The sequence below is a fragment of the Macaca fascicularis genome, chromosome 9, assembly GCF_037993035.2.
Source record: "Macaca fascicularis isolate 582-1 chromosome 9, T2T-MFA8v1.1".
In the NCBI taxonomy this organism is placed as follows: domain Eukaryota; kingdom Metazoa; phylum Chordata; class Mammalia; order Primates; family Cercopithecidae; genus Macaca; species Macaca fascicularis.
In genome coordinates this window covers 95733858-95753617 of record NC_088383.1, presented here as the reverse complement: position 1 = coordinate 95753617, position 19760 = coordinate 95733858, and the positions used below count along the sequence as shown (strand labels likewise).

Genomic DNA, 19760 nt, shown 5'->3' with positions numbered 1-19760 from the left:
AAGGTTGATAAAATAATCTTCCAAGTTTTTTTTTTTTTTAACTTCATTTAAAAAAGAAAACACCAAAACCTTTTCCACAGTATTAATGTATTTAGAAATTATATTATTTTTGATAGTTAGGGAGCCGGTCATATATCAGCTATCAGCAGGGGGAGCCTAGAATTCCATATTTTATTTTTAAACTGTTGTGGTTTGTCGGGAGCCTTTGCCGGAATTATTTGGAGACAAAGAGCCATCTCCTCTCAAAAGCTGAGGCCACAACTTTAATGTCTCTAGAAGCCAGACATTTAGATGATGATCAGTGAATATTTGATGAAGTAGAAGCTCATATAATGATATGTGGGTGAGAAATGGTGGATAAAAGCAAATTGAAGTTTTCTTCTCTGCATCAAAAGTTCTCTCCCTGGCAGGACTGACCCAAGGCAGAGTGGAAGTAGGTGAGGTTGTCCATGGGGTGTTTATTCTGGTTTGTCTTATTCCATTTATTCTACCCCCTAATTTTTAAGACAACACTCTGCCTTTACCTTGCTTCTGGCATCCAACCCGTTCTTTGACTGGAATCCTGGCCAGTAACTTTCCCTTCCTAATTTCTGTCATATTTTTCCTTTCCTTTTCCCTTCTCCTCCTCCATCATCACCACCATAACCTTCTGCAAACATCCACAGAGCACCTAGTATGTGTCAGCACTGAGATGTATGTACATTATTTCATTTATTTTTCAAAACACCTCATGAGGTAGGTATATTTTTATCTCTATTTTACAGACAAAGGCACTAAAATTCACAGAGGATACTGTTAATTATCAGTGGCCATGGTGGATTGATTGTATTCATTATTCATATCCTATGAATATTTACAGGCCCTATTGGGTAACAATGTGTTAAGTAGATACAGCAAATCCACTTGATTCCCTACAGAGCCAATTCCATATCCATCTCAACTCAGATACCATTTTGGGTATTACTGTTACGATGTCCAGGTTCCATGAAAGACCAAGGAATGGGGGAACCTTCCAATTCTGGAAATCGTAAAACTATAATGTAGCATTTTGTAGCTGTTTCAAAGCACTTTAGTATATATTCTTTCATATAGTGAATGCTCAGAACATCTCTGTGTTCAGGTGCCAATAATAAAAGTGATGCTCAAAGAGGTTAAAGCATTTGTCCAAAGGAACCTGGGCTGGACCCCAGGTCTCCTGATTCCTACTGCAAACAATCCTCCACATACTACACAAAGCTCTTTCGGGTCTATGGAGGCACCTGTGGGAGGGGAACCTCCTTTATGTTTTCTCCAATACTCTCTTCTAGAATCCAACCTTGGAACTGAATGGTTAGACTACAAGTAGTTGCTGAATCTAGCTGATCTTCCTGTGGCTAAGGAGTTGTTTGCTTGTTTTTTGAGACAGAGTTTCGCTCTTGTAGCCCAGGCTGGAGTGCAGTGGTGTGATCTCGGCTAACTGCAACCTCCGCCCCGCCAGGTTCAAGCGATTCTCCTGCCTCAGCCTCCCGAGTAGCTGGGACTATAGGCACGCACCACCACGCCCTGCTAATTTTGTATTTTTAGTAGAGATGAGGTTTCTCCATGTTGGTCAGACTGGTCTCAAACTCCCAACCTCAGGAGATCCACCCGCTTCAGCCTCCCAAAGTGCTAGGATTACAGGCGTGAGCCACTGTGTCCAGCCCAGGAGTTTTTAATAAAAAGAGCCAGTAGTTAATTGATTTACAGACTGTGAGGATAATGTATGACTTCTTTTCATCTTATAGAAAGTGAGAGAAAAATAATTGTGGTAAATCTGCTCTTTCTGCATTCATCAGATTTAAGATCTACCCATTTTAAGGTGCAGCTCTGTTTCACAAAGGGATTAGATATTTAAAAAACTGCATCTAGAATTGATGAACTGTGCGAAAATATAATTTTTAAAAATCATTTGTCAACCTATTACTGTGTTCCAAACACTGGGTTAAGCACTGTAAAGTTGTTATAATATCACTGCAATAAACCTATGAAATAGATAGTATCCCCATTTTATAGATGAGGAAATTGAGGCTTAGAATGGTGAAGTTACTTGGTGGCACTCAAACGAAGCATGGCTGACTCCAAAACTATTGATCTGTAACTGCTGTACTAATCTTCCTCTCACATGGCTCAGGGCTTCATTTAAGAAATAATTTATGACAGTTCCCTCTCCAAGTGAAGGTTTTAGAAATCAGACAATTTCATGATATCAGTTTTATTTCCAGTTTATCAAAACTGGTTATTGGTTGCACAAAGTCAGTTACATGGGACTCTCCCCTAGTCCCATGGTCTTAATTGCTATCTATATTTAGCTGACCCCCAAATTTATATTCCAACTGTGACCTGTCTCCTGACTCCACTACAATGCAGACAGTCACCTTCTCAACACCTCCCCTGGGATGTTCAATGTGCATCTCAAATGTAAAGGGCCCCAAAGAGTCCTTCCTGTGCTATCCTTCCAGTCTTTTCCATTGCAATGGCACTAGCAAGTTCACAGATACTTGGACGAAAATCCTAGGTTTCCTCCCAAAATTCTGAATTCTCTCACAGTCTAAATCCAACATCTAGCCAGTTTTGTGTACTCGATCTAAAATATATTCCAGATCTCACCCTTTCTTATCTTGTCCACCACTGACCCCCTCATCCAACTACCACCATCTCTTGTCCAGATCTGGCAGCAGCCTTCTAACTGGTGTCCTCTTTCAAATCTCACTTGCCATAGCACATTCTCAACCCAACAGCAGAGGAACGTTTAAAAAACTGTAAATGTAATCAAAACTCTTTCCTCCCTTCTATTAGAAGAAAATTCAAATTCTTTACCACAGAGACTTCTATACTTCATCTATACTTCCCCACTGAGTACACAGCTCTCCAACTGTATTGCTTTCAGTTCTCCTCTCTACCCTCTCTGGCCACATGGGCTTGCTTTCCGCCCCTCAAACATATCACGCTTGTTTTCACTTTGGGAACTTTACATTTGATGTTCTCTCCTTTCCTGAAATAACCTTCCCAAGGTCTGACTGTCATGACTGGCTCTTTTCATTCAAATCTCAGATTAAGTTTCACTCTGCCAGAGAGTATTTTCTTAAATACACAAAATTAGAGTAGCCACCTTCTCACACAACTTTATCCCATCCCTGTTTGATTTTTTTTCATACTATTTTGAGTGATCTTATATATTTGCTGTGCGAGTAGGAAATTATACCTTGATATATTCCCAATATTTTGAACACTGCCCAAAATATATTTATGAAACAGGCAAATTATTAAGTTTTGTTTCTTTGAACACTCATAGAACTTAGTTTGGTACTTCATATAGTATTGATATTAAACAAATATTTAATCAAATTTATTTTTGCCAAGGAAAACTATTAATCTGTTTCATTTCTGGCTTGGCTTTTTTTTTGGCATATACCATATTAGATAAACTTGATAGAAAAACAGATACAGGTGCATTGTCTGTTTCACTTTTAATCTAGAAGAGGCAGAGCTTACCTAATTTCATAATTATTAAGTTGCTTGATTGCATTCTTGGCTTCCAGTTTATTTGAGAATGTTACAAATGCATATCCTCTATTGTTGCCATTAAAATCCATCATCATTCTCATTTCATAAATTTTACCGATCTGCAAGTAATAGAAATAGAAAATTTATATGTTTGTACTTCTGAATGTATGTGTGCATGTGCTGATACACACACACACACACACACACACACACACACACACACACAATGTTTTCTGAAGTTTGCCTCCTGCCAGTACTATTTGGCATTTGCATCCCATGTGGAATGGTTTGCATATTTTCATGTGGGTTCAGATCAGTTATCTGATTCGTGAGAGAACTCAAGTTAAATAAAATGTGTCCAAGTGACATTTCAGCCTGAGTTAACAGAATGTGTTTTTAGTAGAGCAAATTACCTTTCATCACATAATTATCTGGAACATCTTAGAGACATGAAAACACATTTTATCATAAGTATAGTTTCTTACACCTGTAATTCCAGCATTTTGGGAGGCCAGGGCAGGTGGATTGCTTGACCCTGGGAATTTGAAACCAGTTTGGGCAAGATGGTGACACCCTGAGTCTACAAAAAATACAAAAATTAGCTGAGCATGGTGGCACGTGCTTGTAGTCCCAGCTACTTGGAAGGCAGAGGTGGGAGAATTGCTTGAGCCCAGGCGATCGAGGCTGTAATGAGCCATAATTGTGCCACTGCACTCCAGCCTGGAAAACAGAGCAAGACACTGTCTCAAAAAAAAAAAAAAAAAAAAAAAAAAAAGCACTTTTTTGATGTATATGTCCATTCCCTCTAAATTGTCCTCTGAAATCTCCATAGTTTTATTTCCAGTTGGTCCTATTCTATCATTGATCTTTAAAACAAAATACAAGAATGCTCATTCGCCAAACTAACTTCTTAGCTGTCTTTTTCCTCAGCCATGACATCAAAATGAACACAGGTATGTGTCAGGGTATGATCTGGGAGGCTTGTCATTTTCTTAGTCTGCTGGCTGAATATAAATGCTAGCCTAAATGCTACTAACTCAGGGCCAGGGCCTCCAGAGCAGGAGAGCACTCTATTCCCCTGGCTATAGTGACTCTACTTGCCCATATAATACTCCCTTCTACCCCCACAACTGTCCTGCAGCAGTCTAGACTGAGCAATTTACTATTGCTGGCTGCTGTAGGAAGGGTTGCCCAGATAAATATGTTGGGGCATGTCTGGAGAGAAGTGCCATTAAGCACATGCCATTACCTTTGTGGTTGGTCACTTCTCAGCTCAGCCTTACCCTACCCCACCCCCATGTATTCAGTAATGAACACCTATTTCTTCTGGGCTCATTAGGAAAGAGTTGGAGCACGTTTCATCTCTATGTTTCAGGTGTTTCTCGATGTTCATTTTCAGATTCAATGTATAAGATTCTTACAGAATTAAGTCCTCATCATTTGTCCTTGTGCCAACAGGGATTGTATGTGTAAAATTAGGTGCAGTTCTGAATCTGAGGCTGTTAACATACACACACACACAATTTGATTTTGGCATTTAGACAGAGAGCTGAATTATCATATTTACTAAATTTTTCAGGAATTTCTTGTTGCTAAAAACTGCTCGGTAAATTATTAAAAATGAAATTGAATTTCGTATTCTTCCTTTAATTGAAAAGCCATATTCTTAATCTTCTTGATGCATTTAGGTAGATGAAAAATTCAGACTTGGAGAAGATTTCATTCTGGATTATAGGTACATATTGAGCCATGTCAAACGTATACATTCTTTTAAAATGAAAATGTACTTTATAAAATCATATTAAAATGTCAAGTTGGAGCAATATCTAATTGTAGACAGGTTGTTGTAGGATTATTGTAGATGGATAGTTTGTAGTTAGATGGCATGACAGTGGAAAGATTGGGGAACAAGATATAGATTTGAAAGTCATTAGAAATAGTAGCAATTCAAGCTGTCAGTAACAGGACAAGAGCTAGGTCAAGGCAGTGATTATAAAGGGACAATCACTAGAAACTTTGTCCATAATTGACGAATGGTAATTTGAACAGAAACAATCATTGACCAAAAAGGCTGAGAATGAAAGCAAAGTGAAGAGAACAGTATTTTTCCCTTGAAAGATAAGAAAAATTAAATGTTAAACTTGGACTCACTTTTTCACATAATGGTATAAGCTCATCCTCAAAAAGGTCTCGGGGAAGTTTTCCAATAAAAATTTCACAGCCTCTTTCAGGGGGTGCAGCATCCCAGCCAGGTGGAGGGCCACCATATTTTCTTTGTCCATTTTCCTGCAAATCCAGGGCAGGTGTGAAGGACAGAAGAAAATGATCAAGTCTTTAATTCAGTTTCCTTGAGTATTTTTCAAAATCATTTCACAATAAGGAATGTATTTATCATTGACAAATAATAATAGTGGACTGGTTAAAGGAGAAAAAATAAAGCTTTTTATGTGGATTATACACACTCTGTGCTTCAGCAGCTTGCTTGAGATAAACATTGTGAAAACTTGTAAACTGCTAGGCCAATTTTTTTTTCTTTTTTAATTTCATTAAGTAAGAATACTTAAGAGATCTATCTTCTTACCACATCAAAGAGTGAACAGATCAGGGTAATTAGTATATCCATCCTCTCAAACATTTATCATTTCTTTGTGTTGGGAATGCAAGGAATAGCCTTCTTCTAGCTATTTACAACTACATATTGAGAATATATTATTGTTAACTGTAGTCATCCTGCAGTGCTATAGAACACTAGAACTTACTCTGGCTGAGGCGGAAGGATGCTTTGAGCCCAGGAGTTCATTACTAACTTCTACAACTAATATTTTAAGAAGTTTTATGCTATAACATAATACATGTTGTGGAAAAAACATGGTGACATGTAAAGTAAAAAGAAAAATTATCCAATGTATGACTCTACTCATCCTTAGAAGTAGTTACTGTTTAAAATTTCATAGGCCTTTTCAAATATTTTTCTATGTAGATTTTTAAAAGACATACGTTAGTTGTTTAAAGACACTGTTTTGTATGACAGTTGTTTGTTGTTTAAAATTGAAGTAAAGCAGCTTGTGGTGTCCCTGTTAAATCTTCATATACACCAACTTGAGTCTTTCTCAATTATTTTGTAAGTGTTAGCACAAAGGTTCTTTGGATCACATTATTTAATTGATGTCTGTGGTGTCTGTGGTCATGATCACTTTTTTATTTATAATAATTCCTACAACGTTTTAAAAAATAGTAATTTAAAAAATGTCATATGAGTCTTCTACTTTACCTGGATTCCTTTTTTTTGGTTTGTTTTAAACAACTGAGTATGTTTTTAATCTAACTGAATATTTAAATTTTTGCCTAGAGAGTTCTTGTATTTTTTTTCTTACCCTAATATTCTTGTCCAGTAGTAAAACTTTGATATCACAGAGAAACCTGAGAAATGGAAGTCTTTATGCTTATAGAAAAAAACCCAAACCTTGGTAATTTAGTGGTTTATATCTCAACCAATAATTACCTTAAATATGTGCAATCGATATTTTCAGACACATTTATTTACTTATTTTCAAACAAATACCTATGTAACACTTACTATATGTCAGATATTGCTCTATCATTACTTAATGTCATGGATTAAGGACTGTTATTATCCCATTTACATAAGGTACCAAAGCCCAGATAAATTAAGTAATTTGTCAAAGTCACATGGTGGGGAAGTGGAGAAGCCAGAATTTGAACCCAGGCAGTCAGGCATCAGCTTAATTTCTCCGTTTTGCTCCTTTGATGTATGGAAGCCACTTACAACAGATACATACATTAAAATATTCCCTATTGGTGTGGCATGGTGGCTCACGCCTATAATCCCAGGACTTTGGGAGGCCGAGCTGGGTGGACGGCTTGAGCCTAGGAGTTTGAGACCATCCTGGCCAACATGGTGAAACCCTGTCTCTACTAAAAATACAAACATTAGTTGGAAATGGTGGCACATGCCTGTAATCCCAGTTACTTGGGAGTCTGAGGCATGAGAATCACTTGAACCCGGGAAGTAGACGTTGTAGTGAGCTGAGATGGTGTCACTGCACTCCAGCCTGGGTGACAGAGCGAGACTCTGTCTCAAAAGAAAAAAAAAAAAGAGAAAAAGAAAAGAAAGAAAGAAAGGGCTGGGCACAGTGGCTCATGCCTGTAATCCCAGCATGTTGGGAGGCCGAGGTCGGCGGATCACTAGGTCAGGAGATCGAGACCATCCTGGCTAACACGGTAAAACGCCGTCTCTACTAAAAATACACAAAATTAGCCAGGCGTAGTGGCGGGCACCTGTGGTCCCACCTACTCAGGAGGCTGAGGCAGGAGAATGTTCTGAACCTGGGAGGCGGAGCTTGCAGTGAGCCAAGATCGCGCCACTGCACTCCAGCCTGGGCGACAGGGCGAGACTCTGTCTCAAAACAAACAAACAAAACTCCTTATTTATGAAAAAATATATCATGCCATTAAATAGTAAATACCCTACTACAATTTCAAATCATTTTAATTTCCAATCATTTTATTACATAAAATATTTGGAAAAATGTATCTCATATTTCTAACCCCAAAATCCAAAATTCAAAAATTTTCAGTGTCAACATCATGCCACAAGTAGAAAATTCCACACTTGGCCTCATGTGAGGGGTAACAAAATTATTAAAAGCATTGTATAAAATCACCTTCAAGCTATGTGTGTAAGGTGCATATGAAACATAAATGAATTTTGTGTTTATACTTTAGGTCCCATCCCCAAGATATCTTTATTATGCATATGCAAAAATTCTAAAATTAAAAAAAATCTGAAATCCAAAATACTTCTGGTCCTAAGCATTTTGGCTAAAAGATACTCAACCGGAATTGCCAAATTACCATCCTCCTCCCTGGACAAACTCCATTTGGGTGACAATGATTCATCTGAGCCAATTTTCGTATATCTTTGATGTGTATAACATTCAACAGATTATAGAAATAAATTTACTATACATTCGGTGGTATTTTTACCCTTCAAGTTGAGGAAACCGAACTTTCATTCCATAATAGTAAAGTGGTAATTCCAGAAATTCTGCTTTGAAAAGCTTTGGTAGTTTGAAAATAAATAGACAACCCTCAGATTGACCTTTTAAAATGTATCTTCAACTTGCTTGATTGCTATAATTGCTGAAAATGCCAACTATTTATACGTAAGACGTGTATAGCAGGATTTACCTGCTTATAATCTGAAATAACTGGGCAAGAAAGCATATTAATTGTCTTTGTTTTTCATAAACACATGAAAAAAATCTAAAGAATATTTTTTGAGACTGTAAAGAGTCTGACCAGTTCAGGAATGCCCTGCAGTTCACTCAGTGGGGGAGATTTGCTCTGTGAGCCACCCACTGGTCTTGGAATGTACCAGTAATGGAAGTTCAGATCAATTTAAGACAGGCACTGGGCATTAGTCATGGGGTTAGAATAGCTGTCCATTACTCAGAAAGGACAGTTGGGTTCTGGGTTGCTAATATGTCAGGCACTATTTTCTCAGTTGAGGAGTTTAAAATAGATAAAGCCCAGTTATAACTGGTCTTTTCCCTCCTAGCTGATGTCTTCCTCAAGGGAAGCATTCTCCCCAGCAGCACAAATGTATTAATAGTTCAGACTAAAAGAATATAGATTTTTGCTTTTCATGAGAGAATGTTTATTAAACTCTGAAAACTTTTATTTTTCCAATCAAAGACTTAGAAACCTTTGTCTCTCTAGAGTCATATACAAATAGGTGGAAAGTCTTCACCTATGTAAATTAACAATTGAGGACACAATTTCTAACTATAAATCTAGTGGCTTTAATTTAAATATTGGATGCTGAGCCTACCCAATTACTCAGTTTATATGTCAAGATTACTTGGAAATTTCCTCCTATCACAGATATTTCAAGTCCTTCATAATGGAGCCATTGAGTCTTCAAGAGATTATGTCTATCATCTTCTTGACCTTGGATAAAACCCGCAAAACCTTCCTCAATAAATCATTCTAAGCCATAAGTCTTAGCATGGAGGTTGAATGAACTGAGTTAATTTTGGCCACTGAGCATTTGAACTTGTTATATACCTGGGGAATCTGGGCAAAAATTGCTTTCTCCTATAGAACTTAAAAATGACAGACACTTGATTTTTCCAGCCTTCCTTGCAGCTGGGGCCATCATGGTTATTGGAAAACCATGGTTTCCTTTACTAAACCATGGACAATCATGGTTTCCTTTACTAAAATTGAGTTCTGATGCAAAAGTCACAAATGATGCAAACTTTAATTTTGAGCATTCTGTGATGGTAGATAACATTTTCTTATCGTGACAAATATGTGATGTGGTTTTGGGTTTTGTTGTTAAAAGCTTACCCTTGAATCGGATTCTCCACATCTAAAGTTTCTGTGAACCAGTATCCTTTCAATAAACTCTTTCCTACTTAGCCAGTTAGAGTTAGCTTCTGTTAGTTGCACATGATAGTAATGGCAGCAAAAACAACTATCTCCAATTGAATTAGGTATTTTGCTGAGTGTTTTACATTCATTTAATCTTCTCAACAAATCTATGAGGATGCTACTACTATTATTTTCATTTTATAGGCCAGGAATCCAAGGCATAAAATATGTCCAAATTCATACAAGCAGTAAACAGAAGAGACAAAATATGAAGACACTTGTAGTTACATTATCTCTCTTTCATTTTTACATTAACACAATATACTAATTTTATAGAGGAGGAAACTAAGGCCAGAGGTACATAACTTGTCTAATATCACACTGGTTTAATTTATTGTAGAAAACACTAGAATAAAGGTCCTATCATTGATTTTTCCAGGCTTCCTTGCAGTTCTCAATTTGGTGAACTTTATGGCCTATATAGTATTCAAAAATTGTGATGATTATTCTTCTCAGGCTTACCAGCCTCTTAAATCCTCATGTTGTGTGTTACATTTATTTTCCTGCTCAACTTCACCAATCATGGACACCAGATGTTTACTGTTTCCCATAAACAAGCTCATTCATAACTGGAAGGACATTAATTAATGAACCCTCATTCAGCCTGTTTTTTCCTGAGTAGTAATTTCAGTCTCTTTAATGGCTCTTTGGAAAGTTCATATTTCAAGTTTGTAATCATCTTTGTGGTTCTCTTTGGTTCTTTGTTTCTTTTTTCCCCTCTCCGTAAGAGGGAAGAAACTGTGTATTTTTCATAACTAAACTTGTTTCAGATGTTTTCCTATGCATTTTCCAATTGACCAGGTTTGTATTTATTCTTGCTCCTGTTCCCTTGGGTCCTGGCCAATGTACGCTTGCTTAGTAGCACTTCAAGCCTTTACCAGCTTGCCAGTTACCAGGACCATGCCCAGAACAGTGGTTCTGTGACCAAACTCCTGTGTATGGTTCTTAAAGTTGACAACAAGGCATGGAGGTCATCTCTCTTAACTATGTCACTTGTGTTTCATGAGTCTATACTGCATTTTCCTAGTTATTGATTTGTGAAATTTAATAAAAGTATTTATTAGACATTATTTCTATTGTATTCCACCTATAGACTAGATCCTTCATTATGTGATAGGTAGTTTAAGGAAAGTCTAGGGGGCCGTAAAATGTACCAACAGGACCCTCTTCAATGTGATTTTGCCTTTAGTCTCTTCCAAAGTTTTTATTGCCTGAGGACAACAAACAGTGGTGTAGGGAATATTCATTTTTAAATTGTACATAAAATAATTATCTATTTTGTATAGTTTGTTCACCTTCACATCTTGTTAAAATCAGTGATTTCATGTTGGTAAAATCTGCTTTTAGACTGGAATTTAGAAAGCAGAATTTATTTGGCTTAATATACTGTAGAAGTTGGCATTATTTCTATTAGTTATTTTCTACAATTTTTACAAGGTGTATGCAACATGAATGCCAGATATAATGTTCCTAAAGTATGAAGAGTAATAAAAATTGTGATATAAAGACTAAATGAGTTGTGGAAATTTTGTAGAGTAGAGATGTAGAATTAGAAACAATGACAGGAAAAGCTAGGATATGAACATAATATTCAAATATTAATTTAGCTTTATCATCATACAGCCTAGAGTTTCCAAAATATATGAGGATGATATTAGGTAGTTTATAGGTCAATATTTCTTATTTTAATAATTATGCATTTATTTTAATGTACATTAGAAAAAGCATAATTAGCACACAAAACCCGTGGGTTTCTTACATAAGTGAAAAAAAGTTTACTTTTAAAATAAATGACTAAAAATAGTGAGTTGATTGAATGAATTCTAAATAAATAATATTGGTGGCATGTATCTATGGCAAAAATCATGAAGAAAGATGCAAATGGCTCTTGGCTCTTGAAAATTCATTTATTGGTTTCACTTTTTACAAAGCCCTGACATTTTATCTTTAAAAAAATGTATGATATGGTTCTTCTGAGGAAACAACTATTAGTAAATTATGAGTCACCTTCCTGTTTCACTTTGGAAGGTTGACTATTAAAAGTCTATTTCCAAGGAAATTAATCCTAATTTCACTTGAAGTTGTTAACTATCTTATGGAAGCAGAAGCAATTTATGTTATCAAATTGATGCATTTAATAACGTATTTTAATAATTTCCCTTTATGTTTAAGGATTATTCAGTATCAACATTTGAAGCATTCAAAAGCAAATAGGCTTTTTAAAATGCTGTGTTTTGCAAAACTTCTTATAATGTAAGATTTTGGTCATTCATAAGAATATTGAATTTGAAAATAGACAAAATTAGAAAACAAAACACTTTTTCTTTCAAAATTACAAAACAGAAAATTTTTTTGAGTGTTTTTCAAAATTAGAAAACAAAAAGCATTTGTGTGTGTGTTTTTCTATAAAAGAGAATCTGTAAAATGCCAAGTCACTTCTACGACCCTCTGCTTACCTTTTCCAGCAAAGTTTGCATAACGATGGACTGCAAAGCATTATTTCCTTTTTTTTGAGATCAGAAATGGCTGTGCTCATGCTCACTTCTGGCTCTGGGCACGTGCCCAGACACACTGCTTCCATCTATAGGAACCTCTAAATTCCTTCCAAGAAGTAATTAGATGACAACTTTAGTCATTCCTTAATCCGTTTGGGGCTTTTATCCTTACAGAATGTGTAATTTATTCAATAGGCCCAATAACATTTTGTTTACTTACAGATACAATTTGCCTTTCGGAATTAATTATTATTATTGTCTCTAGATCTGATTAAGTTATGCGAAACTTCCCATGTGCAGATAAAGACATAATAAAGAACATTTGGTTTGGTTAATTGCTCTTCTGTCTTTTCCTAGTTCAACATATGCCAAGCATAATCCCATCTAATGCACCGGGTTTGAGGCATGTAAGGAATTTTATACAATCATTCTTCTCCTTACAACACCCTTGTGAATTTTAATTTCTGACAAGCTGAGGGACTCGGCAAGGCACTAAATCTTTTCTGACTTTATTTCATTTATGAAGGAGTAGGAGGGTTGACTAGGTGATTGCAGTAGTCCTGTGGGAGTGTGAGGGTGCTTGTGAAAGGAAGGCTGAATTTGATATCATGTTTAATGGAGGAAAATGTTCATAGGATGTTTTGTGAGTTAGTCAATTGGAGTCTTAAGAGGATGTTGTTGTAATTTTAAAAATCAGTGTATCTCCAATTCCATGTCCAATTGACACCTATTCTGTTAATTACCTAATGACTTTATGTGTGGATTCACTTTGTTACTTAAATAAACTTATACCAAAAAGAAAATATATATTGTTCTTATAAGTGGAATATCAGTATCATTTCCCACAAATGGACGGTAATTATAAAAACAATTGCAAACAAGGGAAATCATGATCAACTTCTACCTAGACACTGTCGTCTACTAAAAGCTCTGTACTCTAGTCCTGCTCTCGGGACTTAAAAACGTTAGTAGGGCCTGGAGAGGTGTTTAAATCATACCTCCAACAACTAACTTTCCTCACCTGAAAGCCTGAAAGAGAACTGAAAGTGGAATAATTCTCTCTATATGGGATTGGATGTTATTTAATGATGTGGACAATGTACCATTTAATGTCATCTTGGTTCCCTGCTCGGCACCTCTTTAACAATGTTATAAAGGATCACAGCTGCTGAAATCCTATACAAATTCATGACTGCAAGGCTGTGATCTCAATAATTTCTTCTTTGCCTAGCTTGTTTGAAAGCTGTCTTTGCATCTCATAATGGTAAGCTTTCAGGTTCTGACGTTGAAGAGTCACTTAATTTTATTTGCCAATCAGTACTAACAAATGAATAGCACTTTTAAAAAATTGTGAATTTGTCAGCACGCACAGTCCAAAGTTCACAAGACCTGGTCATGCTTCTGCATGTTTGGGTCATGAGGTTCACACCAATTTTTAAGCCGATAAAATAGAAAAACTCTGTGCTTCTAGCTTAAGGGAAAACACTACCTTGTGTAGTTTATGAAGATTTTGAATCTTATATCAAAGACTTCATGTATAGCCAACACCATATGAGGCTATTTGAGGAGAAATTCATTGCTATTTGGAAATAATAGCTTCTGGAACATATCTGTGTTCCTTAGGGTAATGAACTTTCCACAAATGTTGGGCACACACCCCCTCCACAAGGGGATTCGCAGAACTGCTCCTTCATTTGGAGTCTTTTGCACCGTGCTATGGCATCTCTGGCTAGTAGAAGAAAGATTGCTTCTGAGCTTTAAAATAAAGTTGGCCTCTGGGTGGCTGGGGTGATAAGCTTAGGGAAGCATGACCCTGTGATGATCTACTGGTCCCATCCTGTTCTGATGCTTATTGCTACCTATTTAAAGAGTTGGTATCCATGCACTTGGTGAATGACCTAAGTCCTTGGATAGCAGGGATGTGAGCAGGTGGCGAGAACAGGCAATAGAGGAAAAAGTAGGACCCAGGAGCTATATTTTGCCATGAAGTCAAATTCCTATTTCTGTCCCTAGGATTTTTTGTGCAGTGGTTGAAAAAGAATGTCAATGCCACAGTGTTTTTCCATCTGCTCCTCTTGGAGCCATTCTAGATGAAGCCAATTAGTAAACCCGAGGCCCTCAGGTTATTTTTATTGTATTATTTATAGGAAAAAAATGCCATTTGAGAAACATTCAATTAAAATTACCTAAATACATTATCTCAAACCGGAAAGATGGAGAGTTAACTTAATTTGGGGCACTCTTAGAAGAGGAACGGTATTCTAGTTAGACTTGATCTAGCGCCATCCTTTGTACCTGATGGCTTGTATTTGCTGAAGAATTGAACAAATTAGAATCAAAACAAGTGATTTCATTGAATTTCCATACAAGAGAGTATACATAGAAAGTGTGAGGGGTGGGAATTGAAAATTGTACTTTGTTCCTAGGTTGAGGAGATTGTTCCCAGGACACCAGGTCCATGGCTGATTAATAGAGGAAGGGAAAGATGAAAGCCACCTACTTATCTGCTGTAATCCCACTAGATCTTTGAGATTAAGACACATTAATGTCTTCACTACCCAAAAGTGTTCTGTATTTTATAAATATTTTCTTTAAGGAGTACTGCTTGTGTGTTCCATCTTCCAGGGATACTTGGCTCCTTGCAAAGTACATTTGCTCTCATCTTAGAAGTCTTAGCTTCCACTGTCATTTTTCCTAAAGAAGGTCACCTGGCTTTCTGTTTTATACAACCTGGTTTATCACATTCTTGGCACTTACCATGATCTGTAATTACTTTGCTTGTTTCTTTATCTGTTTATTTTCTATCTTTTCTATGAGACTAATCTTCATAAAGGTAGAAACATGTCTCTCTTTGTGGTGGAATCAACAAATGAATTAATAAATGAATGAGTGAGGGCCCAGTGCTTGAGTTGGTGTGAATAGGCAGCACAAGAAGGGATGCACCTACTTCTTTTACAGAAGATTAAATACTAAATTAAATAATTTTCTTTAAAACCTAGACTCACTTCTAATATAGAGTGCTAGGTTAAGGAATCAGGTTGGAGTCAGCAATTTTTTTTTTTTTTTTTTTTTTTTTTTTTTTTTTTTGTAAAAGGCCAAATAGTTGTATATTTTAGGCTGTTTTTAAAAAATCCTTAAAATGTAAAAAAACAAAATTCATAGCCTGCAATTACTACATAAACAAGCTGTAGCCACATTTGGTTCATGGGGCATAGTTTGTTGGCCCCTAATTTATAATTGTGTACCTCTGGGGCTTATTTTCTAACTGCAAAACAAAAGGATTGGACTATATCAATATTAAACAAATTTCATGTATATGTAGAATTAGAAAGAATAGTCTAGTGAACCTAGGGACTTATCACCCAAATTTAATCATGAAGTTTTTTTCCATGATTTTTTTTCTTTTTTTTCTTTTTACTCCTGACCAAATGACCCTTAGAAATATTTTCTGCCTCATGAGATTTTTTCCTTGTAATAAAAATGATCTGCATTTATTATAGAAAATTTAGAAAATGAAGAAGAGCATCAGGCAAGAAAAACTAAGAGATTATACTTTATTTTATAATATTCTTTATTATATGTGAATAATTTCTTAAAATATTCTTCACAAATTTATATGTAGCTTTCAGATTTTTAACTAAATGTTAAAATTTGAATACTTCTCCATGTCTTTGAAAATTATTTGAAATCATAATTTTATATTACTATATAATTTGAAAATATAAGAATGATCATAGTTTATTTGACCATTAATATTATATTGGATATTTAGGATATGTTTAAGTTTAAATTTCTAAAAAATTATAAATTTCAGCATGATGAACATTGTTATGCCTAAATGTTTGTCCTCATTCCTCAGGTCAAAGAGCATTGTCACTTTTAAGGCTCTATACAGAAAATGCTGATCTTTTTGGTACTCACAGCTGGACTGCTCATTTGATGCTGCCTTATGTTGTTGTTGTAAATTTTGGATGCATTCTTTTTCATTTCACCCACTTTATATGAACTTTAGGTCAGGCACTGCATTTTTATATTCTATAATCCCAAGACCTGGCACTAATACATTTTTCTCAATAATAGGGACTAAGGAAGCAAAAGAGAAGAACAAAACAAAACAAAAAATCTTGATGTTTATGTAGGATGATCACTGGTTTACGAAAGCAAGGGGACTATCATACCTCATAAAAATTGTGCTGTAATGATTTTTAGAAAATAGATTACCAATAGGATAACTGGGTAAACAAAGCTAATACATACCACATTTTAAATTTTATATATATTAGATATAATGAGTCTATTTTTAAAAATATTCAGACTACTTGAGGGTGATTTTTATTAAATATACATTTAGGTTTAGTTGCAGTAGAATTAAACTTGATGTCAACAGACACCACATTGGGTGGAAGTGTATATGTTTCTGAATATGCTCACCTATGAGAATGTATTTTTCTAGTTCTAAGGAGAAAATTTCATGTGGGAGGAGCATCACATATCATAGTTTATGACCCACATCATTAACACATTCTTGAAGAAAGGCTCATCATAATGTGATTTTTTTTTTGTCTTTAGCTATCAGAGAAGTATATACTAGCTTTTGAAATTTGTAGGTACAGTTAAGAATAAAAAAGTAGAGAAAAGAATTCCCATACATAATTCCATTACCCAGAGACAAAGACTATTCACATGTTAATACTGTAGCATACTTTCTTTAAAAATATTTTTACAAGGCATAATACAATTATGAAGCTTAAAGTTTAACTTAGTAACATTACACAGTTTTCATCAAGAGTATGTATTGAATACTTACTATATGCGGGGTACTGCATTACGTCTCTTTTATTCTCTAAAGTACTTTGATAAAAACTTCAGCCATCAATATCCAAAGATATTTAATTATTTTAAAAAGAGATCACAAAGCATATTTCCAAACCCTTAGAAGCAGGCATTATTGCATCAGTTGCTACATAAAAGCCTGGGTCACGTTATTAAGTAACTCACAAAATTCTATTTTTGATAGCTGTATTTGTCCTGCTAGTGATAAGAGAGCACAAATTCATCACCCTCTGTTTTTTGAATTCTTGTTCTGCAAATATTCAACATTCAATATCAGAGACTGCAAAGATACAGCAAAAGTAAATCCTTCAAACCCTAATTTATAAAATTCTAAACTATCATTTTATGGGTATGTTTCTTGGATTGTATTAGGATGTTTCTTTATCTTAATTTTTGTACAAAAACTTTTTTAAAAAAGTAAACTTGATGTTCTTAATGTTGCCTTTCTTTCTTTCTTTTTGGATAATCGTATTAATCTTTTGTATAATCCAGAGTAGGAAGGCTGAAGTATTAGTAAGACTAAAGGATTTTCCTTAAGTTACAAAGAGTTTGAAGTTGTGTTTCTACATATTTAGGCTACCCTTTTGACCGAATAGTCCAGTGTGCTAACCAGTGAGTAGATTCAGAAGATACTAGAATCACAAAAATCATGGACAAATAGTTGGGTATTGCCTAGCTGATCTCCCAGGAGATTATGGCCTGGAGATGTTAAGGGATTTATTCAAGATCGTACAACTCATATGTGGTAGGGACTAGATTAGATTATAGGCCTTCTGATTTAAAGTCTTGGATAATTTTCCACACTCTGTAGCCAAAATCAGGAGGCATTCTTCAATTCATTCAAAATGATTGAATTATATAGGTATTTACATTTTTGATTAGAGGACTTAGGTATAGATAACTAGCTTTTGGAACATTAGGCTTCTACATTATTGAAGCACGTCTGATTCAACAGTCACGCTGCTAATGAATATTACTTAAAGTGAATCATGTTACAAAGTTTAGGTTCCAAAAAAATGTTTTTCATATGCTGTAGCATGCTGATCTCTAAAATTGCAATCTTAAAAGTCACATTGCAACAACATTATAACAACTCTTAGTTTTCTGAGTCTAACCAAAAATTTTGGCCAATAACAACAGAATCTTCATCTCACAAGTTACCTAAATTGTTTGTGCCTTGTTTTCTTCATCAGGAAATTGGGGATAAACATAGTAGCTACCATACAGTGTATTGTAAGGACTAGATGAGTTAGTATACACAAAGCAGTTAGAATATTTTTTGTTATTATTATTATTATTACAATAACTTGTGGTCTAAGTCGTTATTATAAACATTTTCTGAATATTATTGAATAGATAAGATCAACGTAAAATAAAGATTGGCCATATATTTTAGGAGTATTTTATATGTAAATATTTTAAATTATACATATCATTATTTTCTGTATCAGATAAATGTCCTTAAATCATAACATTTGACCTTACAATGGAGTAAAATTTTTTAATGGAGTAAGATTATCTCCATTGTTATTTGGGTCTCTTTTCAAAAAAATTATTTGCAAGCTTTCTTCATAGCTGTAACAGTAATGTGTTACAATTGCCCTTCAGAATTTTTTATATGATTACTGTTAGTAACTGAATACTATTTCATCTGTAACAAGATTTTAAGATGGAATTGGACTTTTAAAATGGATGCATAATGATTGTACACATTTAAGGAGTCCATGTGTGATATTTTAATATATGCATACAATATGTAATGATCAAATCAGGTAAGGATCAAATCAGGGTATAGGATATCCTTCACCTCAAACATTTATTTGTGTTAGGAACATTTCAAATCTTCTCTTCTAGCTATTTTGAAATATGTAATAAATTATCATTAACTCTGGCCTCTGGTTTAGGTATGAAACCAAGTGACTAGAGCGCCAAGCAGGATGAGAAGGTAGCAGGAAACTATTTTTCTATTGTTAACTGTCACCTTACACCCTAAGCTTAGAAAAGAGATTGGAGAGTTTGAGAGGAGTTTTAGAATTTACAGAAAGATATTTGGAGACAACTGCTGTTGTGTTGCGAGTCTTAGTTCCCCCTAAGTGGGAGGGACTGAGAGGCGCCTATCATTTTGCCTAAAGCAGGAGAAACCACTTAGACAGCTTGATGTGTATTCCCTGCCTTTGTGTTTGGGGAACACACTAAGCTGGTGGGTCTAACTCAGTTCTGAAATCTCTCACTGTGAACAATGGGTTGGCCTGCAGCTTTGTTGTTGGCAAGGAGAGGTGGTTGCTTTGTGTCACCTCAACTTCCAGATTTTGCTGGGTGTTTCCAGGGGTGTTTCCAGATTTTGCTAGGTGTTTCCACATTCCAGGGAATGCGTGTTTCCAGGGGACCAGAGTTTGGCCACATGTAGGAATTAATGATTATCTTCCATCCTCTCCATGAGGGCTGCTTCAA

General features: G+C 35.4%; 1 protein-coding gene across 3 annotated transcripts in view; it reads right to left on the bottom strand.

The window, feature by feature from the left end:
- The window catches only part of A1CF (APOBEC1 complementation factor), an 81752-nt gene that overhangs the window by 33993 nt on the left and 27999 nt on the right, over window positions 1–19760 (bottom strand). For all 3 annotated transcript variants that reach the window (XM_005565851.5, XM_005565852.5, XM_074000794.1), the window contains 2 exons: window positions 5674–5808; window positions 3511–3641 (listed from right to left, as the gene is read on the bottom strand). In XM_005565851.5, coding sequence (XP_005565908.1) covers window positions 3511–3641; window positions 5674–5808 — 266 coding nt within the window. The remainder of the gene's footprint in view (window positions 1–3510; window positions 3642–5673; window positions 5809–19760) is intronic.